Source organism: Panthera uncia (genome assembly GCF_023721935.1).
Source record: "Panthera uncia isolate 11264 chromosome B2 unlocalized genomic scaffold, Puncia_PCG_1.0 HiC_scaffold_24, whole genome shotgun sequence".
NCBI lineage: Eukaryota > Metazoa > Chordata > Mammalia > Carnivora > Felidae > Panthera > Panthera uncia.
The window spans coordinates 4,149,251-4,172,588 of NW_026057580.1; the positions used below are offsets into that span (position 1 = coordinate 4,149,251).

The window sequence follows — 23,338 nt, forward strand, 5'->3', positions numbered from 1 at the left end:
AGGTATCCCTCCCATGAGAAAGTAGAATGTGATTTTTTTGACAGTGCTTAAGATGCAGACAGGATATCTTTTATCTCCCCAGGCGATATTAATTTAAAGTTTAAGGAATACTACTTCAAGTTACACACCACATGGGTACCAAGAGCAGAAAGAAATTGCTAAACCATATGCTTGTAAATGCCATTGCTTTCCTCAAGAGAAAGATCATTTATATTTTGTAATTAAAGAGCAGAAGGTCTTTTTAGCCGTAAAGGCCTTTCAGCCAGGAAATAGGCGGGGCCAACAGGGCTTCCCAGGGGGATTTATACAGCATTCAAGGACTCCTTGGCATCTCCACCTGGTGGAAGTTTGCTCTTTGTCTATGTCCTGATTAAACACTGGAAAATAAACTTTAATTCTAAAAAATGTGGTGGAAAGCCCTTCTTAAAAGTTTGTAAGCAGTTCTTTCAGAAGTGAGCTCTAAGTAAAGAAACTGATATTTAGGTAGGCTTGTTTGTTTTCAGACTCCTTAAGAAGTAATTATAACATTACAGTGTTAAAAACGACACATGGTGATCTCATTTTATTGATGGACATTGTTTATTATTTTGGTTTGAACAAATGGGTGTGGGTTTCTTATTGCATAGTAAACAGTCAATAACCCTTAGAATATTAGTACTGCTGCATTTGTCGTTTTTTTTTTTTTTTTATGCACTTGAACCCATGAAAGTTACCCAACCATGAAAAAGAGTGTTGTTTCTATACCACAATCCCTTGTAAATAAATCCATATGAAGTCCTGGAACCCTCAATTAATCATAGTAACTATATGCTCTCACGAATGGTGCCATTTTCTAGTGGTGGTATTTTTGCCCTCTCTTCTAGTAGGTCTGTCTGTATTCCCTCTGCCTTCCTGTTCTCTTTCCTCCCACCTTGAAGGAACAGCTTGAGTGAATAGATTACCCTTGCCTTATCCTGTGAACGTCAGCAAATTTAGACTGGGGTTGTCAACAGGAGCAAATCTCAGAGCACTGTTTGCATCTGAAACAATGTGCCTTCAGTCTAGAAAAAGTCGAACTGAAAACCTCTAAGGTGAAGACCTTTAGTTGGGATATATCAGATACAGTGCCCTAGTAGGCCATGCTACCCAGGTATCTGATAATCATTCCTGCCTTGGCGTAATGTCTGTCTTAGTGTAATGAACTTTTTGTCCTTGTCTCCAAGTTGTTAATTAATTTTCATCTGTAGAGATAATATATAGTCCCTCTGCTTACTGTTTTTAGTCGCTAAATCAGGTACTATTCGTTGTGGCAAATTAAAACACTTGCTGTCTCATACCTGAACTAATTTATTTTGTAATTTTAGTGGCCAAAGTTACTGAAATATTTGTATAAAGTTTTATCATAAATGAAAAATCTTATAAAATTTTAAACATTACAAAGCTATGTAGTGCACTATTTAAAATTTTCACATTAATTAACCCTGATCCATTGGGTTATTAATAACTCTTAACAATTTGACGTTTGCTTTTTAAGACTTTATTTAACAGAATAACATTTTACTCTAGTACTGTTTTGCAGCTTGCCTTTTTCCACATAAATACATATATTTCAGATTTTTTTCAATGTCAATGGTATCTAAATTTATTCTTTTTAAATCATTATATACTATTCTACTCTATAGATTTACCATTATTTGTTTATCTAATTACCTTTAAATGAGCATTTACATTTATTCCAATTTTTTACTGTTACAGAAAGTGCTGAGGTTGACATCTTTATGCATTTAATTTTGTGTTCTTGTGTGAATATCCAGGTTACTTTTTACAAATGGCTAGCCAACATCTTTTATTGAAAAAAATCCATATTTCCCACTACTGAATAGAAATGCTGTGTGTGTGTGTGTGTGTGTGTGTGTATACATATATTTGTAGTGAATTCCTGTGTATAGTTTATTTCTGGCCTAATATGTTCCAGTGATCTGTCTCTAATATGACATTGTTCTAATTGCTCTAATTTATGATTTGCTTTCTCATCCACTAAGCTGGGCCCCCACTGTTTTTTTTTCCAGAATACACACACACACACACACACACACACACACACACACCAAATTTCATATTTATTCTTCCAGATGAACTCCTTTATCCCAACTTAATTTAAAAACTCTGTTGTGATTGTGATCAGGATTACTTTTAATTCCTGTATTAATTAGAACTGTGTTTCTCAACCTGAAACACCTCTTGATAAATATAAAATTCTTATTTCTCAGTGTCAACTTTTTTGTCCGTGCCCATTTACCAAATTATTGTTATTTAACTGTGTTATCCCTACCAAGAATGTTTTCTTGAATTTTGAGGTTTCAAAACATTTTGTGTTCACAATTTAAAGTACAATAGAATTTTTCATATGGTGATTTAGGGGTGATAGATCTCTTTAAACATTGAATCTTTCTATGTCCAAACAATGTATGTCTCTTCATTTATTTCTCCTAAATTCTTTTATAGAGTTTGATAATTTACTTATTCTATGAATTTATTCCCAAGTATTGGATGGGTTTGCAATTATAAACTGCAAGTCTTTTTCTTTATATTTTCTAGCTGGTGGTTTTGGTGTGGAAGGATGCTATATATTTTCATATAATAATTTTTTGAGATTACTTTAGTGAACCTCCTTTATTTTCTTTCAGTTGATTTTATTTTTTTCAGTTGATTCCTCCTTTATCTTTTTTCAGTTGATTCTCATGAATTTTTCTTTTTTTTAAATTTGATTATTTCAAAAGGAGAGATGATTTCAGAAAAAATATTTAAAAAAAACTATGTTGATGCACTCTCTGGTTCTTTAACATAGAAGCACAAAGTGCACAGAGGAGAGAGAATCCTTAGAACTATGTCTATAATAAGAACATGTTAGGACAGACTTCTTAAAATTATGTTACAATTCAAAGATTGTTTCTTACCTCTTTCTTTTTTTTTTTTTCAATATATGAAGTTTATTGTCAGATTGGTTTCCATACAACACCCAGTGCTCATCCCAAAAGGTGCCCTCCTCAATACCCATCATCCACCCTCCGCTCCCTCCCACCCCCCATCAACCCTCAGTTTGTTCTCAGTTTTTAAGAGTCTCTTATGCTTTGGCTCTCTTCCACTCTAACCTCTTTTTTTTTTTTTCTCCCTTCCCCTCCCCCATGGGTTTCTGTTAAGTTTCTCAGGATCCACATAAGAGTGAAACCATATGGTATCTGTCTTTCTCTGTATGGCTTATTTCACTTAGCATAACACTCTCCAGTTCCATCTCATGGATTTTTCATATGGGGAATCAGATTATCTTCAAATAGTGATTATTTTGCCCCTTTGTTTTCTAATCCATTTAACTTTCACTTGGTTCGATTAATTAATTGCATTGTCTTTTGTTTCTGAAAAATGTTAATAGTGATAAGAGTAGACATCCTTGTCTTATTTCTGATCTTTCTAGGAATGGTTCTAGTGTTTTATTATTAATTAGATGCTTATATCCGTTACGGTTAAACTATATGTATGTATCAAGTTAAGGAAGTATTAGTATCCTAATAAAAGGAAATATACTTTTATTCCTATTCAATTAGAACTTTTAAAAATAAATTTAGTAGTGATTGTTTAAAAATATTTTAGCTTTTATTGAGCTAATTATATGATGATTTTTTTCCACTTTGGCCTTTTAATTTGAGGACTTATTTTTCTTAATATTCGTCTGTCATTCTTGGAATTGACTTACTCTGTCATGAATTGTTCTGCTTAATTCTGTTTTCTAATGTTTTACATAGGATTTTTGTTATTTATGATGGTTTTTGAGTTTGTAGATATGGTCGCATCTTCCTGTCAGGGTTAAATTGGCTTCGTAAGAAGCAGCAGAAAACTACTTCTTCCCATGTGTAGGAATTGTTTAAATAACACTGGAATTATCTGATGCTTGAAATTTTGAAGAAAGCTGTCCCTAAAACTATTTGGATCTGGCATAATGGGAGGTCCAGGGTCAGGAATACATTTGGGCAGGTAAGGTAGGCTATTTTCTTGGTATTCCTCTCTCCAGGCCAAATCTAAGATTCAAGAAGTACATCAGATAGGCTTTTAAATTCCTTGTTTTCATTGCTTTTGCTAACATCATTAGATCCTCTCATTGTTTCTGGAACTATACAGAAAATGTCTAACATAGAAGGACTGAACTGCAAGGTTGGCCCTTGTCTGGCATCTAGATGGAAACTTAGATTTTAAAAATGTTCCTGCCACCAGTTGATAAGAGTGGCTCACTCTAAGCAGTTTGTACAAACAGTATGGTCTGTATTGAACTCTAGTCCTTCTGGGAGTCTGGAATTTGGATACATGCCAGGCAGGGGCTTACTATTGGAACAGCCCCCATTATAAATCCCCAGGGCATCAAGCCTCTAACAAGCTTCCTGGTTGGCAGCATTTAATGTGCTGTCAAAGCTTGTTGCTGGGGGCATTAAGCATGTCCCATGTAATTCCTGGGAGAGGAATTGGCAGATTCCTGGGAGGGGACCCTTGACAGATTATGTCTTGTTCTCAAACTTTGTCCCATATGCTTTTTCAAAACCTTTGCTAATTTTGCTTTGTATTCTTTGGCTGTAATAAATCACAGTCATGAGTTACAATCAAATGCTGAGTCACAGAGTTGATTTCATATGTCAGGCCAAGACACTGATATTAAAAGGCGGTAGCAGAGTTATAAAATATAACTTTAAAAAAGTCTGTAACCATGTCATTACAGGTGTGGAAACAGTCTAATTGAAGTTAGAAAATTTGTCAAAGATCACATATGTCGATAGTGGCAGAATAAGGTTTAAAGCTTAAGAAACAAGTCAAGAAACAGTTTTGCTCCATTAACTTTAACATTGTCCCCATTTTATTTATCAAATTAAAATCGGCAGTTTAAAAAATTAACTTTATTGGTACATGTTTCTAAAACAGGCCTTTTAAAATGCAGGTGGGTGGGCCCAAACTATTACTTTGTAAATAATCTAGGGCTTTGGGCAAAAATATTTTCAAATATTTTTTGTTTATAAGCTGTGGCGTTGGTAATTTTGTTAGAATCATTTGCCTCTTTGCAGTAAGATTCAAAACAGAATCAAACCCTCAATGAACTTTCTCAGCAGAAATTTGTTTGTGTATTTGTGCATCAGAGTAAGCTATGTGACCATACGACAACAGAGTCTAAATCAGTGGCTCCTTTTTGGCCTGCTCATTAAAATCAACTTCTGGAAAGTGATTCCACATTCCAGACCAATTGAATCAGAATTTCTGATGGGTAGGGTTCAAGCATCTCTCCGCACCCCCCCCCCACCTCCCTTTTTTAAAACTCCTCATGTGATTCCAGTGTGTGTAAGCTCATTGACAATCTCTGGTCTAATTAAATTATTTCTACATGGCTAATAAAAATTGTATTTATTCCGTAGTAAGTGGATAGTCGGAAAAGCATAATTAAACCATAAATTTAGCAAAATGAAATTGTATGTATTAGAAGTACAGATCTGGAGAACCTATTAAGATATTTATAAATGTAATGTTAATGTTTATTATATATCAGTTGAAGAATTAAAAATTTATCTTTGTGCTAGTTAACCAAAAATCAGTCATTTCTCATTAATAGTCATTTAGTCTCACTTATGACCTAGATAAAATTTTAAGAGAATATTATACCAGAGAATATAGTCACTGGTATATGCATAGCATTTGTTCAGGCAGAGAAAGAGTCTGTTTTGTTTAGAGCCATGCACCATCCCTGAAATATAGGATAGTGATGTGAGAATTCATGTTGAAGAGGAGTGAGATTTTGAAGTCAGCTCCCAGTAGATTCCACAATTTCATGGCTAACACAGAAAATAACCATGTTATTTTGAACATTGATTGGGTAACCCAGCCAGAAATCAAAAACTAGAAAACAGTCTGATCCTTTGTCTAGAGTACAATCTTTGATCATATGTTAGAGGACGGTTTGGCAAACTATAGTCTTGAGAGTTCTATCTGTCCCTTTCTGTAAATAATTTTATTGGAACATAGCCATGCACATTCATTACTTACTGTCTATGGCTGTTTTTGGCTTCAGTAATCTGTATAGACAGCGTATAACTTGCAAAGCCTAAAATGTTTACTATCTGACCCTTTGCAGAAAGTTTGCCAACTCCTCTATTAGACTGTTGTATCTTGCATTAAACAATCAAATCATGCATTATTTGCTGACGCTCAAGCTGAATTTGGTCTTTCATACACAGGTGACTGGAGATGATTCAGTTTTTAAGGCTTTCAAATGGAGATTGCAGTTGAAGAAGAGGAATTTGCCTTGGCAACTAGGGAACTATGCTGTTAGCCCTCTGATGCTGCTACGATAAGGGGCCAGGAACTTGTCCACTTACCTGGGGCAGGTGTCTCCTTGCCTCACTCATCCTCCATGTCCTTCTGTGTCGCTGTCCTTGCTGGTGCTCTGTCTGCTGGGGGTGAACATGGAGTAGCAAGTAACTGGGGAACCTGGTCTGTGAGGATCTTTCACTGCAGTATCTGGGGATTAAGGCCATTTTTTGTACACCTTGCTAATAATGGATCTAGATACGGAAGTTTAAAGATTGGAGTGGCTTAAGCTTTAATCCTGGTCCAAGTGGAGAGTTCAAGAAGGTGTGGATGTGTAGTGAAGAAGGTACATTCCCCTAGTCTCTGGTGCATTAGAAGGGTAGCAATAGAGGCTGAGCTGTCAGCCACATCTCCACCTTGGGCACCTGAATGCCAGTGAATGCTCTTACTCACTTGCTGGGTAACTTACCCTTAAAAACATTGTACCTGCAAATATTGGAGAGATTGGAGAATATAAACACTTTTAGCTTTCAAAGAACATAACTCCCCTTTCAAACAGGTAAATCTATTAATGATGTTTCAGACCTTTGATTTTCAGTTACATCTGTAGAAAAGCATTGCATGCAAAAGCAAGGAAGTGCCTATAAATAAGTTGAAGTGTAATGATGTTTTGGTAAGCAATCTTATCAGAGCTGCAAGTTTATACTAGAAATTACAGTCTTGAGAAAAATATTGGGGTTATTTTTTTTTGAGGGAGGGTTAAGATTTCATTAATGCCAGGTTATTTTTGTGACTCTAGAAGATTATGATTTTTATAAAATATTTAAGATATTTTCAGACCAAAATCCCTGAAATTATTTGAAATCTGATGACTTAGTTTATTCTGTTTGTGATTTAGGTCTAGATATATGCCTGGATGACTTTTCAACTGGGTGTAGTTAGTGATACCCTACCTCATTGAATAGATCTACGCTATAAAGAGGAGTTCTTCTGGTTGTTGATTTTCCTTTCCTGAGGTTCTGATAAATAAGGGGCCTGTATTTGGGCATAGTTTTCTAGAATATGATGGCTCCAAGTTCTTTTGTATTGGAAGACCTGGCATTTTTGTTTTCCTAGTGTGATAAGACATTGAAGGGAATGGAATTAATGGAGTCAGGCTCAATTACTTCCCAGAATAAATTGGTTGATAAAGATACCAGTAATGATAAAATCTCTCTCATGTGAATTTTTTTAAAGTACTTTAAATTCTTGCTTAGCTATGTTTGTGGTATGTGATTTTCTAAGTATACTTCCCTCTCCCCCACTAATTCTTATCCCTCCTTTATATAACAGATCAGCGATTATCACCTGTTCTACAAGATGAGTAACAGTCACCCTCTTCGCCCCTTTACTGCTGTGGGTGAAATTGATCATGTGCACATTTTGTCTGAACATATTGGTGCCTTGCTGATAGGGGAAGAATATGGCGACGTCACATTTGTTGTGGAAAAGAAACGCTTTCCTGCCCACAGGGTAATTTTAGCAGCGAGGTGCCAATATTTTCGGTAAGTGTATATTACTTTTTGAAGATTCAAGTTACTTGTGGAAAACACTGGTATTTTCTACTCTATGAAAAATATGTAACAAAGCATAACAATAAATTCTAGCAGTCTTTCAATTCAGCATCTGTAAGAATTCCATCTTTGTAGACTTTTTGTTACTTTTTAATCACCTTTTCCTTCAGAAACCATCTGAGAATTAGTGGGATAGAAGGCTTTCCAGGCTAGACAGTCTCACACCAACCATTTTTCAAGGTCTTGAGAATATTTCTCAGGCTGAATCTTTGTTGCCCTCACCTGCTTCTCACAGTTGAACTTCAGCTGATTTATTGATTTATTGGCAGATAGGCTTCTTGTTGTGTGGGTAGACTGACCTCTGGACTTGCTAGTAAATATGTATACCTCTTAGTTTCAGACCACTGAGACTCAGGTAACCCAACAGATCTATCTCTAAGATATGCATTTGGCAATCCCATTAGATTAAAGGGAATTCATTTATTGAAAGGAAGTTTCATAGTTACATTAGAATTAAAACTAAGCAAAATATTTATGGACTAATGTAAAAAAATCCTCCTTGGGGTGCCTGGGTGTCTCATTTGGTTAGGTGTCCAACTTCAGTTTAGGTCATGATCTCATGGTTTGTGAATTTGAGCCCCACATTGGGCTCTGTGCTGACAGTTCAGAGTCTGGAGCCTGTGTCTCCAGGGATTCCTCCCCAGAGGGATTCTGTGTCTCCCTCTCTCTGCCCCTCCCCCGTTCGCACAAGTTCTCTCTCTCCTCTCTCTCTCTCTCAAAAGTAAATAAACATTAAAAAAAAATTTTTTTTAATCCTCCTTATACATAACTGTTGTCTGTTACTCAGACCTTTAGCTTCCAGGCTTAAGATTGTTAAGCTAAGCTCTAATGACTCTACATTTTACCTAATAATTGTTAAATGGGAATCACCACTGAATTATAGACTGAGTGATAATTTATCCTTGATAAATCCTTGGAGTCCATGGAGTCCATATCCATAAAATCATGGATTTACCTGGGAAACTTGATATCTAAAAATTAAGATACCAAAGGCTTAGAGAAAATTTCAGTTACCTTCTAGTGAAAACTGTAGTCTGATTTTTACAATTAGACTTAAGTAAGTCAACAGAACAGTATCTAGAGTCACACACACACACTGTTGTGAAGTGAGTCTCTTGGAAATATTTACCATTTATCTAGAACGCGTTTAGTACATTTTAAACATTTTTAGAGCATTCCATTTTGTACATATAAAATGCCACTGTCAATAAAGCCAGGAGCTTCGAAAAGAGAGCGCACACTGTCCTACTCCCCCTGCTGGTGGTCAGCTCAACCCTGACTGCTGGCCTTGGTCTAGTCATTATTCGTTACCAGCCTCTATCCTCTGCACACTTTTCCTTTGTGTTTCTGTCCCTTTTCTTACTTTTGGTCCACTCATTACTATTAAAGTGTTTGAGAGACCATTCCTTATTAGGTCAGAACTTTTCAGCCTTATGTTTTATATTTGTTAATATTATATGCCTCTCTTCTTTCAAAGATGATTTGAGACAACTGTGTGTGGGTACCTTTAAATGTTCAGGATATTCTTAAAAGAAACTCACATACTTTTAGAAATTTGAAGATCATTTTGAATGAATGGAATGTACTCCCCTCGCTTACTGAACTTGTTCTTGGTGTCTCTTTGTGGATATTAAACATTTATAATCTATGATGGCTCACTAGGCTCAATTCAGAGTCATTACCAAAGCTGTCTTAGATTCTCATTGCGGACACTGTTCATATGCAAAGGAAATTTAAGAGAGGCCCTAGTGTTGTCATAAAGCCTATCAATTCCCACATAAGGACAAACTAACTGTACAAGAGGGGATTTTTCACAAGTTGGGGGTTCATATTTAGTGTTCTAAGGGAGCCCCATGAAAACCACTTTTAAAGTATTGAGAATTTAGGTAAATACCATGGATCACTCTGCAGGGGGAGTAAGTCTTGGTGAGCCCTCCCTAGGAAAGTATTCTTTAATCTAGTAATTTTAAGGTCAGGGTGGGGTGCTCTCTGGATTAATGAAAACCTTTAAGAGTGTTTTTAGGCAGAGTATATAACCGGGTGAAGAAGTATGCTCAGAATATTTGTGAATCTTTGCCTGGATGGTTTCAGCTGTTGCCCTGAGGCAAGCCAGAATGCCAAGTTGGCCTGGGGAGGGTGGGAGAAGTTCCAGCAGGTATGGAGGGAACCCTTGAAATGCTAGTCCTGCTCTGAGAATCTTAGGAGCAGGGGGAGTCTCTTTTTCCCCTCCTTATTGTCTTGTTTTCACTTTTACACATTTCCTTTCTCACTTGTACTATCCTTTTCTGCACTCCTCCCTGGTCCTCCTCTGGCTGCCCTTTCTTTCCTGATGGATTAGAGGTTTAACTGGCTCATATTATTCCTCCTGTAGTAATAGAAGTAGAAATTCAAATTCATTGCCTGACTGGATTGTCTGGTTTTCATTTTTTAGATGAGCAGATAAGCAATAATATGGGGATTTTTTTTTAATCTGAAAAATACTGAAAAGACAGGAGAAAAAAAAAAGTTAAATCACCCATAATCCCATCACCAGTTTCATTTTTAATTTATAAAGTAACAAATGGAAGTCCTTCCCTACCAGCCATCTAATCCCATTCCCCAGAGACAACCTCTGTTAATAGTGTAAGATGAATTTCCCCTGATTTTTCTCAATATAAATAGATATATCCACATTACCTATGTGCATACACGTGTAATTATGTGGTATATGCTTTTTTCCATGCAACCCATGTGGGTCTACAACTTGACTTATCTACCGTATCCTGGACATCTTCCAAGACTGTATATATTGATTTTCTTTATCTCTGTAATAGCTGTATAGAATGCATATATCCATTTTTTTAAGTGCATTTCTGTTGATGGACATTTACAATTTTTTTTCAACATTTTCATTGTTTCAGTATACATTCTTAAGATATATCTTTGCTTTGCTGTATTATTTCTCTAGAATTGAGTCCTAACAGATTACTTAAATTACTTTCTCCAAAAGGGTGCCTATTTATAGGCTCAAAGCAGTGCATGAGAGAACTTGTTTTTCTATTGCTTTTGCAGCACTGAATAGTTAACAGGATTTTTAATTTCTGCCAGTCTGACAGGGGAGAATGGCATCTGAGTGTCTGTAATTGTTTTTATCTGATTATATCTTTTCCTACAGATTTTTATTTTTTAAACATCCTTATCTACCTTTAATATGTTTATACGGATTTTGCTGTTTCTTTCAAAAGAGTACTTTCATCTTTCTGTTTAATGAATGTTTATTACATATTTGAGGTCTCAAGATAATTTCATTAGTCCAATTGTTTATGGAATTAATCCAAAATAGTTTATATAAATAATTTCTCTTCCTTTAGAGAAATAAAGTGATTACTATGCATTTCTTCACCTGAATCTTTGTGTCACTAAACAAATTTACGTTTGCATAATGCTGCTAACCATCGTTTCATGATATTGTGGCAAATCTTATTGGAGTCTTTCCTTACGCATTTCTTCTCTCATGTGCAGAGCGTTACTGTATGGTGGGATGCGAGAATCTCAGCCCGAAGCAGAAATCCCTCTTCAAGACACCACTGCAGAAGCATTCACAATGCTGCTAAAATACATCTACACCGGGCGGGCAACGCTGACAGATGAGAAGGAGGAGGTGTTGCTGGACTTTCTGAGCCTAGCTCATAAATATGGATTTCCAGAGCTGGAGGACTCTACCTCTGAGTATCTCTGCACCATACTTAACATTCAGAATGTCTGCATGACTTTTGATGTTGCCAGCCTCTACTCACTTCCCAAGTTAACTTGCATGTGCTGCTTGTTTATGGACAGAAATGCTCAGGAGGTGCTCTCAAGTGAAGGCTTCCTCTCTCTTTCTAAGGTGTGTCATCATCTGCAAGAACTTAACAGGCATGCCCTGTACAATTTAGATCTGTGCTGTAAGAGTAGAACAATAGACTGAGATTAAAAAAAGTAAAAATCATCGGTCTAGAAGAGGTCATCTGTCTAGCCACCTGCCTCTGGCTACTGAGACTCTGTGTAGATCATATAAAAGAGAGGCAAATTGCTTTTGGTTTCTTTTTTAAGATTCTTCTGGTAGGTTCTAAGTGTAAAAGAGACTGTGCTACAGAGCGGTATCATCAGTGTGATGATAGTCAAATAGGTTCCTTTGTGGTGTTGCATACTATGTTTTGGTTTTGTATTTCTCCAACAGAGAGTGCAACTAATAATTCTGTATTATGGGAGGGAAAATTCATAAAAGAGATCTGATGTATCATTGGATGTCTTTAAGTCACTGCTGTTTTGTTTTGTTTTGTTTTGCTGGCTGAAAAAAATAGTCACATTATTTTGCTCAAAATCATTCTCTGAACCCTGGTGGTTGTCTCCCCTTTCCTTTTTTGTGTTCGTCCTAGAACCTGAATATTTCACATGAAAAAACCTATTTGAAAGCTATGTATTTTGGCTTGAGTGTAAACTATGATTTTTATTATCCTACTTACTTTTTAGAGGCAAGGGTCTTCAAGGGTCACACCAAGGTTACTGGAGGTCAGTCTAGAAATCTGAGAACCAAAAATATGGGAGTGCAGTGATGCTGTGGAGCAAAAGATTTCGAATTTTAAATTCCAGCTGTATCTTACGGACTTAAAAAAATTTTTAACTTTTTTTTTTTTTGAGAGACAGAGAGAGACAGCATGTGAACAGGGGAAGGGCAGAGAGAAAGAGGGAGACACAGAATCCAAAGTAGGCTCCAGGCTCTGAGCTGTCAGCACAGAGCCCGATGTGGAGCTCAAACCCACGAACGCGAGATCATGACCTGAGCCGAAGTCGGACTCTCAACCGACTGAAACACCCAGGCACCGCTGACTGACTTCTAAATGTAAACTCTCCTGAAGAACCTGCATGGAATGACAGCTCCCCATGCTGCTATTTTTCTTCTTGTTTTATTGAAGATAGGTGCACAGAGGATGTGTTGGAAAAACTAGACATTTGGTGTAGTGGTTAAAGATGCCCGTGGCTATTCATGGAGCCCTTATGGGCAAGAGAGTATATGGCACGAAGGTTAAAGAAAGAAGATGGTCAAAGAGAGTTGCTGAGATATAAGTGATACCTGCAGTTCTGTAACATTTTGCTGATTGATCATACACATGGTTGAGCTCCTTGATAACTGGAATTTTTTGTTTTGTCCTTTTCAGACAGCACTTTTAAACATCGTATTAAGAGATTCATTTGCAGCTCCCGAAAAAGATATCTTCCTAGCCTTGTTAAATTGGTGTAAGCACAATTCAAAGGAGAATCATGCTGAAATCATGCAGGCTGTGCGTTTGCCTCTGATGAGCCTCACTGAACTTCTGAATGTTGTGAGGCCTTCAGGACTGTTGTCTCCTGATGCCATTCTGGATGCTATTAAAGTTCGATCTGAGAGCCGGGATATGGACCTCAATTACAGAGGCATGCTCAGTGAGTACCTGCTTATCCTGCGTTCCTTAGGAAGTTTTCTCCCTCGTCTGAGAGTTTCAGCTACAAAACGAGCCACAAAACTCTAGTTGCAGGTATATGTGGTGTGTGGGTCTAAGAACATACAGCTCTGCTTCCTGTTGTTCTCCTCTTAATTCCTCCAGAGACTGATGAGCCTTTGCAGACCCCAAAATAGCAATTTCTTGCCATTTCTGGATGGATTTCTTTAGCTGTTCCCTAAAATGTCAGAAATAGACACTTTCCCAAACAGCTTCTCATGCTAAGACCTTTCGTGCCTTCCTTCATCACATCAGCACTGAGTATGTGCTACACACTTACTATTTTAGGTCCTGTGAACATGGATATTCTAAATAATAATAGTAGCTAACACTTGTGTTACATTTCCAACACTTATGTGATTTTTCTCATTAATAAATATAATAGTGGTTAACACTTACAAGGTGCTTATATATATATATCAGTAATAGTTCTACATGATCATTTTTTTAAATGTTTATTTTTGAGAGAGAGAGAGAGAGAGACAAGTGCAAGTGGAGGCGGGGCAGAGAGAGAGGGAGACACAGAATCTAAAGCAGGCTCCAGGCTCGGAGCTGTTAGCACAGAACTTGAGATGGGACTCAAACTCATGAATCGTGAGATACGATCTGAGCTGAAGTCAGACACTCACCCTACTGAGCCACCCAGGCGCCCCTCTACATGATCATTTAATTCTGAAAACAACCCTTTGAAGTAGCTACCATTATTGGCTCCATTTCACAAATGAGGAAACTGAAGCACAGAGAGGTTAAATAATTTGCTGAAGGTCACACAGAAAGATACAGAGCTGAGAGTCAAACCTACTAGGTAGGCTGTGTAATTAACCACTACGCTGTGTGTGTAAATGCAAAATAGTCTCTGCATTTGAGCCTTTTTAATTTCCTTGTGGAAATAAGATCTACTCCCATGAAAAGTTCAGTACAACAGTGTTTAAGACAAGCCCATGCTGTGAACTTCTAAGGGGAATCTAGGTTCAGAAGGGTTGAGGGAGATTTCATGGAAATTATGAAGCCTGAGATGAATCCTAACATTTGATGCGAGGGGTATTGGGGCAGAGTGTATTCACAGGGGAGGACTGGTTATGACTGAGAGCCGAGGTGGGACATTTCAAGGACCGTCATCAGGAAAGCTCAGCTAGAGGTAGAAGGCTTGCATTGATAAACAACACAGGCTGTAATGGTCAGCTCAGGCAAAATCATAGAAGTCTTTCAAAGTAGCTTGGAATCTGGCTTATACACAACCAGAAGGTAATTTTCAAGAGGAAGAGAGACATGAGTATGGTGGTGGTCTTGAAAGATTGATCCATGATGTAATACTTGTTGATTTGAAATAGTGAAAAATGATTCAGGGAGACCAGCTGGGTAGGTGTCTGACTTGTGTAAGGTTGATAAACTAGAGTGGTAGTAGGGAAGATGGAAATTTTGTATTCTAAAAAATCAGATCTTGGTGATTTAAGGGATTTAAATCTGAGGATTAAGTTTAGGAGGAAGTTAACCATATTTTATCAAATCTAAGAAACCAGAAGTTTTGAGGTCCCATTGTGTTATGTACCACTAAGAAAGGAAACAGTATTGCCAGTTAAACCATGACATACCATCATGTCTGTGTCTCAACTTCAGAAATGTTAAAATTTGAAAAACTCTGTCTTATGGGGCGCCTGGGTGGCTCAGTCGGTTAAGCATCTGACTTCAGCTCAGGTCACGATCTCACGGTCCGTGAGTTCGAGCCCTGCGTCAGGCTCTGGGCTGATGGCTCGGAGCCTGGAGCCTGCTTCCGATTCTGTGTCTCCCTCTCTCTCTGCCCCTCCCCCGTTCATGCTCTGTCTCTCTCTGTCCCAAAAATAAATAAACGTTAAAAAAAAAAAAAAAAAGAAAAACTCTGTCTTAGAATTGATGAAATGTGGTAGTTCTCCAAAGATGCTGAGCTTGTTTTTAGACTTACTGAGTTTGAGGGTTTCTGGAACATCTTAGTACTCTGAGATCTGTCTCATGTTAGTCATTTCCCTGAATGATCTTTTCCTTGACCATGGCTCAGACATTCTCTTGAAAACTGACTGATCTTAAATAGGTGTCCTTAGTCTGGACTTCTCTCCTGACCCATCAGATTTAGATTCCTTTTCATTGGGCACAGAAAAAAAAGCACTGGCTTTGGAGCCAGACAAGTTTGACCTCAAATCCGGAATGAGTCACTTACTAGTTGTGTGACCTGGTATTAAGTTACATAAGGAATTTTACCTTTGGTTTTAACATTTCCTTATATTGTTATGAGAATTAATTGAAATAACGTGTGCAGGGATGCCTGGGTGGTTCATTCGGTTAAGCGATTGGACACTTGATTTTGGCTCAGGTCATGAATCTTGCAGTTGTGAGATGGAGCCCCATGTTAGGCTCCACTCTTGGTGCGCAGCCTGCTTGGGATTCTCTCTCTCCCTCTCTCTCTGCCCCTCCCCTGCTTGCATACTGTCTGTCCCTCTCAATCAATCAATCAATAAACATTTAAAAAAAAAAAAAAGAAATAATGCATGCAAATAACATCTGTAAGCTCAATCAAGGAAATGATTGTTTATATTATCATTATTTGTATTCTTCCTCATCTTTATGTGTCTCTGTAGGAATTATCACACTGGTCACATTGTTTTAAAATTTTTTGTTTGTCTTTGGTCCTTGAAGGCAGAGATGATCTTTGTAAGGCCTGTTAATCTTTGTGCCCTTTAACATATTCTATACCATATAGGAGACACTTGGTGCATGAACTCAAGGAGAAATGTCTAAGAGCAGTGCAAGCATGTTACTGGAGTTTAGGAAGCAATCAGAACTGGTGAAGAAAGAGTTGAAACCTGGGCTAGAGTGTAGAGAAAGAAGTGAAGATCAAAGTCTGAGACTTGGAGAAGAGCTTTAGCCAAGGGGCTAAAGGTAGAGAAGGAAGAATTAAGTAGGAAGAAAACGGGGTAGGGTTACAGAAGCCGACAGAGGAGAGAACTTTTATATGGAGAGGGTGGTCACAGGTGTCCAGTGATGCTGAGATATAAGAAGAACGAGAATTGAGAGAAAACCTTGGGGTATAAATTGTGGTGGGTTGCTGAGTAGACTGGGCAGAAGCTTGACTAAACGGGGGGAATTAGGCCATAGGTTTGAAAAGATAGTAAGTACCATGTGTTGACCATCCAGTGTGTAAATTGGATGAAAGGCAGTCGAGAAATAGTTTGGTAGCCAGAGGGAATAGGTCGAGGGAGGTCCGGGTGGAGATTGGAGGTGCTAGAGAGTGGTCCTAGTTGAGGGTCAGCCTTGGATTAAAGTGTGGGAGGGTGGACGGGGGAGAGATAACAAGATAAGTAATATAATTTTAGACTTTCTAAGTTCTCATTGTCAGATCCTCTTGTATAAGTTTCTTTTTTCCCCTTCTTGCCCTGGCTTTGGTTTGAGGTGTTGGGAAGACCCTGTAACTGGATTTGCTGTTAGGACAGGTTTGGTACATTTTTGTGGGAGGGAGATGCTTTGGACATTTCACATAGTTAATGGTAGCTTAGAATTGACCAACTGATAAGTATAGGTATTAGGCATGGGTTATAATAAACCCATGAAATCACCATGAAAGGGACTACTCAGTTCTGGAATGATATATTTACTGTACTTAACTACTCATAAGTATTAAATTCTTCATTCTGGAATAATTCAGTGGGGTCTCAAGGAAGAGATTATACAAATGTTTGGGAATCTTTTATCTAATTTGTGAACTTGAGAAATGAAAAAATAGCAGGCTGTTTTTCAGACTTTTTAACTATATGGATAGCAAAATCAGTACTATCAATACTAAGGATGCATATCACTTTCCTATCAGATACTAAAAATATAGGTTATTTTCTAGGTAAATGTTATCCAAACATATTGTTTTATCACATTTCTTCACTGTTAGGAAAAAAGGGTCTAAAATTTGAGAACTGTTCCTGGGCTGTTCTGGAACAATAGTTCTGCTTATTTTGAAACTATTGACCAAATTTGTTTGTGTCATTGTTTTCCCAGGGTATAGTTTCTGTGTCTTTGGGGACTTTTCATGAACTGTGGAGAGGTTCTGTTCTGGACTAGGGGCAGCACAGATACTAATGGTCTTACTTGGAGTTTATTAATATTAGTTTCTGGAAAGTTGTACACTTAAAGCTGTATATCCTGGGGATTTTAACCAAATTGCAGCAATTTTTTCCTCCTTAAAAAAAGGGGGGGGTACCCAAAGGATGCTTTTAATTTACCATTGATGGTTAGTCTTCCTGAGAAGGTGGTTTTGACTAGTTTTATACATACACCTGGGGAAAAGGAATTAATTTTTAATGAAATTATTTTTCCCCCCTTAGGGTATTTGAACTACTAGCACTCAAACCATTCCTTTAATGCTTAGTTTTGTCTTATGGAGCCCTTTCTACCTTGAAAGTTAGTGCTTTTTCTGTTTGGGCTGAGTTGTACTTTGTATTGCATGTCTTAGGTTTTAGACTTTGAGAAAAGGTACAGTAATATATTGCTTCTTCATGTTTATAGCAGGGAGCTTATCACAACTTCCATTCTCAAAATTTCTTTATTGAGTAAAAGTCAGTCTGTTCATAGGACTGCTAAGTTAAATTATTGGTTGATATGTAAATATGTGTGTGTGTTTAAATCTGTGCTGTAGGTACATGGTACCACGTAGCCCTTCTTATAGTTTCCAGTAACTCAGATGGAGAAAGCTTGCCCCTCTTGCTTTTCTTGCCTAGATTCCTACAAGACTGAGCTTCCTGAGGACTGTAATTATGCCTTTCACCTCTGTTTTTCCAGCACCTAGCACAGTGCCCAAATCTAGACTTTTCACAGTAAATGAGTGACTGAATGGATCCATCCCTTGCTTCTAGACTAGATTTCAAAATGTCTCACCTGTCACATATAGGCTATAATAACAGCAGTGAACCTTTAATACTTTCACAACCCTTTGACTCCTCTTTTATTTATCTTCTATAGTTCGTAGTATCTTCATCTGTAAACTAGGGGGGTTCACAAAGAATCTCTCCTGAGTGTTCTTCTGTGGAGGCATTTCATGTCTGATATGCACTTGTCTGTATTAGATGGTGAGCTTCTGAGTCCAGCACAGTCCAGCACACAGAAGGCAGCTTAGAAATTTTTTTCTTTAAATAAATAGGATGAAGGTCCCATTCGGCTCTTAGAAGTTTTCATTCTGTGATCTTTATAAGTAACTTGCCTAAAGTTACTGAGTGAAATCAATGCCTGAGCTGGAACCAGTGCTGCTCTGACTCAGGAGGCCGGTGCTCTTCGGTAAAGTCTCCTGCCGGGGTTATTTTCTATCTCTGTTTTGTGTTTGGTGTGTTTGAGCACCAGTACTGTTAAATGTGGAAAGGAGGCCTGCAGAGAGTGGAGATAATGGGGCGAGTCAAGGGAAGACAAGAGTTGTCAAGAAGGCCACGTGTAGTGCCATACGTGTTGGAAGGGAGGAGCCACACATTTTTTTCAGGGTTTTCAGGTTGGGGAGTAGAAGATGATTGGGGCACAGAATTAGGTAAAGAGATTGCAGTGGGCAGAGAACCAGGTATGGCTCCAAATGACCCATCAGGGGTGGACAGCTATCTCAGCCTAGATGTAATAGAAAGTTCAATAAAGGAGGAGTAAGAACATAACACAACTAAAGAAAAACACAAGATAATTAACCTAGAACCACTCAGATTTTGGCACTGTGTCGCTAGCAGCAGGTCCTACTCCATTTCTCCTTAGCTTTTCTTTCTAATACTTGGCTTGTTTCTGCCTACCTGTGGAAATTCAAAGCTTATTTTTTTTCTTCATGTTTGTACAGTGTATCAAAAATCACAAATGTTAAGAAAACTGTTGTTACCTGCTATGTGTTTAATCTCTAACACCCTATATTTTTTGAGAGCTCTTTTCTCGACTGATAGATATTAGGCAGTAAGAATACATTTATGGTCACTTTTCTTCTTACCTTTAACTGTGGGTCTTGTGCAGGTGTGCAGGTGTGCGCACGTGCACATAGACACGCACAAATACTTGGGGGTTGTGTTTTTATCCCGTGAGATACTCCGATTATGGTCACCATGAGAGGCTTGCCACTTGTGTAAGTGTTCTCCATTTTAAAGTGAAAGATACTTTCAGGGAATCTGTGTCAAGAACAGTTAGAAAAGTTCTCAAGCGCCCTTGAAATAAACTTCAGAAGAAGACTTTAGACTTGCAGTAGCACTTTCATTTCCATTTTAGACTTTTAGTTACAGTCACTTGAAACCCTTATGCCTAGTGTGTTGTTGCGAGCTTGATAAATTTTAGAGAAGAAGATGCTTGTGTTTAGAGAAAATCAAAGGGTGGCAGCCATTTCTAAGTCGGAAAGCTTGAGTTCCCCCCTTCTTGGCTTGGTCTTGACTGGTGGTGGCAGAACTGGTGGAGATGGGTTCCAGTGGTCTGCAGCAACGGGCTTCAGTCCCCCCCCCCCCCATTTTACACTGAGCAGTAAGGGAGAAAATACCTCTTTTTACCCAGTGTTACGCATTATTAGCACTGAAAAGTGGAGATTGGAAGTTTTTGCTTGCTTTATGAAAAGCTCCATTTCTTGGTTGGAGGCATCAGGAGGGCAGGGCCCATCTCTGTCTTCCTTTCTGAGGCATTCCAGGGTACCTGGTACAGATTGAGTCCTCGGTAAGGGTTTTTTGACTGTTTGAATGCTTTACACTTCCCATGATCCTGTAGCATATCTTATTTGTAGTATGATCTTTACAGTAATCCAGTGAGTGGGTTGGGCACAGCATTATTTGTAGATGAGAAAACCGATCCATAGAGACTGGCAGGCCTCACTCAGGGGGAGTGGGGAGTAGAGCCTGAGTCTTAGACTTAGGTTTTCTCACTTTAAATCCAACTTTCTTTTTTTTTTTAAACCGTACCAGGCTCTGTTTTCTTCCCTCTGAGTCTCAGGCGACCCTATTGGGAAGGGTTTGGAGAGAGGGGTAAGTGTGTCTTCCCATCAGAAACCCTTACAAGGCAGGTGGCAGGCAGGGCTCCTGGAAGCAGACTACAAGAATGCATATATATGATTACCATGAACTAAGAGAACTCAGGAAATTCTAAACCTGTATCACTTCATCACGAAAAAGGTTGAGCCTGACTAGGTTTTGTTTTCTTTTGTTTTTTTCTGAGTTGCCTTAGCCTTTTGCAAGTTAACTAAACCTGTCCAGTCCCCATTGTCAGCAGCATTTATTGTTATCTTCTGGAGCCACTCCCTTTGCCTGGCTTCATTTGAAAAATGTTAAAAAAAATTTTTTTTTATCTTATTTTTGAGAGAGAGAGAGAGAGATAGTGCAAGTGGGGGAGGAACTGAGAGAGAGAGGGAGACACAGAATCTGAAGCAGGGTCCAGGCTCCAAGCTGTCACTGCAGAGTCCCATGCAGGGCTCGAACTCACGAACCGCAAGGTCATGATCTGAGCTGAAGTCAGATGCCCAACTGACTGAGCCCCCTAGCTGCCCCAAAAAATGTTTTTAAAACCCACATTTTGGAAGAAATATGCAGTGATGAATTAACCCCCTTTCGCTAAGAGTCTAATTAAGCTCACACTTTCCCCTATTCAAATCACATAGTTGAGATGTACTTGTACTGTGAGAATTCAGTATTTGTTTACAGTCTGTGAACTTACTTAGTTCTCTTATTATTGTCTGTTTTTTAGTATATGTTTCATAATAATAATGATGATGTTTTTTCTTAGAGAGCTTATTGTGTGCTTCACAAACATTATCTCATTTAATCCTTGCAACAAATAAACAAAAACATCTGGGTCTAGATACTGCCTTCTTGAGAAACTGAAGTTCTGAGAAGGTAACTTCCCCAGAGTCATTTGCCTCGTTAAAGGTGTAGCCCCTATTTGAACTCTGACCTTGAAGCTCAGGCTCTCAACATCTGCTTTATGCTGCCTCCTGTCTTTCCGCAGAGAGTGTCAGTCAGAATGTCGGCACCTAGAAAACACGCTCTAGCTCTGTGAAGCAGCCTTTGCATAGAGGACTTCAGAGTTCCAGGAACAAATGACACTTAATAAATCTAGTAGTGTTGGAGAGGGGAGGGGGCTTAATTATAACCATAATAATGATTTTGATGACAGACTGAATTTCCGTTTTTAAAAATCTCAATTAAAGTAAAAATAGATCTTCTTTTAAACATACTGTTGTTAGCTAGATTAACTGCTTCAGCATGTCTGTGTGTAGGGTTCGTGTCCAGTATCTCCGCTGTATTGGAACGTGTCTTCTTCTGTTGTCTTATCAGATATCTGACCTCTCTGCTTTGCTTTTATATGTCCAGATGGCGGGTACAGGTCATCTTATATGGCATTTTTGTCCTGTAGATAGTAAATTAAAGCTCCTAATAGAGTGAACTCTGCAGAGCTGGTTTATTTGCCCTAGTACCTGTTTTTTTTTCCTACTATTATCAGCTTCTTCCTCGTAGCACTAGTCTTAGGCACTTTGTGGCTATGCTGGCGTCATTAAATCTAAATGGTAGGTGGTATCTTAACCCTCGTAGACATTCCATGTCTTCTATCTCTATAGACTTGTTTCTGCCACTTTTGATTAAATGCACATAATAGAATCAACTAGAATGTTAGAATTTGTCTTTTTCCCTACAATATAGAATAATTTACTAAGTAACCATTAACCTTGCTTTCCTATTTTTAATTGTAGTACCAGAAGAAAATATTGCAACTATGAAGTATGGAGCCCAGGTTGTAAAAGGGGAGCTGAAGTCTGCCTTATTAGATGGTGATACTCAAAATTATGATTTGGATCATGGATTTTCTAGGCACCCAATTGATGATGACTGCCGTTCTGGCATTGAGATTAAGCTAGGTCAGCCATCTATTATCAATCACATACGGATACTCCTGTGGGACCGAGATAGCCGGTGAGTGATTAACATGACTTGGACAGAAAATGACATTATATTTGATTGAATTGGCCTCATTTTGTGGTCATCTCCTTTGGTTTTACAGTTTGATGCTTTATTTCCTTGGGATTGTTTTGCCATTTCTCCTGAAGTTTAGTTCTGGGAGAAGAGTGAAAGGCTATATTCCTTTTAAAAAACATTTTTTGCTTTTTTTCTGTTTATAAAAGTAATGAATATGTGTTTATCATGGAAAACATAGAAAATATAGAAAAGCACAAAGAATAGAAATTGTTAGTAATCTTGCCAGCCATTAATAATCTTTGCATATATCTAGTATAGATGTAATTATCCAACTTTGTATATATTTAACTAGTTATACGCACACGTACATACACAAAACAAAAACCTGTAAAACCGTGTAGTTTTATAAAATGAAGATTCGATGTCTGAAGGCTGACTTCACTTTGTAGTTGTGAACATTCTACTCTTTAAAAATACTCGTCTAAAATATTACTTTCAGTGGTTGGTGTTTCACCACCTGGGTTACCATTACTTATTTACTTGATTATAACCTTTTAAATGCATTTTACCCTATGAATGAAGAAAATAAGTTCTCTTTTAGTATATGTATAAATAATCATCCTGAAAACAAAGGAAGTTTGTGAAAAAAATTTGATGGGCTCCAGGCTAGGAACCCCCCAGTTTTGTAGTGGCTTCAAGATTCTGCCTTCCTTCTAGCACCTCTGACACTTTCACCCACTGTGGTTTCTAGGGTTCAGCCATGATGCTCAGAAGTACTAGAGCAGTATAGGTGACCAAGAACTGTCTCTCTCATCACTGCCCATCATTAACCTAAACCCTACATACCCAGAAATTTATACAGAGTCTCCTAGGCTCTACTCATGCCACTGAGCCTGGGTATGGAGGACTTGATAGTAATGGTGATGATACCTTGTAAATCTTGCACGTTAATTCATTTCTCTTAGCACCACTGGCCATCACTCTTTTAAGCCATTTG

The 23,338-nt window shown here is 38.0% G+C and overlaps 1 protein-coding gene across 3 annotated transcripts in view; it reads left to right on the forward strand.

Moving 5' to 3' along the window:
• The window catches only part of BTBD9 (BTB domain containing 9), a 413,047-nt gene that overhangs the window by 28,910 nt on the left and 360,799 nt on the right, over positions 1-23,338 (forward strand). For all 3 annotated transcript variants that reach the window (XM_049652736.1, XM_049652739.1, XM_049652737.1), the window contains exons 2-5: positions 7,648-7,859; positions 11,430-11,793; positions 13,106-13,370; positions 22,119-22,338. In XM_049652736.1, the coding sequence (XP_049508693.1) occupies positions 7,675-7,859; positions 11,430-11,793; positions 13,106-13,370; positions 22,119-22,338 (1,034 nt within the window). In that variant the 5' untranslated portion in view covers positions 7,648-7,674. The remainder of the gene's footprint in view (positions 1-7,647; positions 7,860-11,429; positions 11,794-13,105; positions 13,371-22,118; positions 22,339-23,338) is intronic.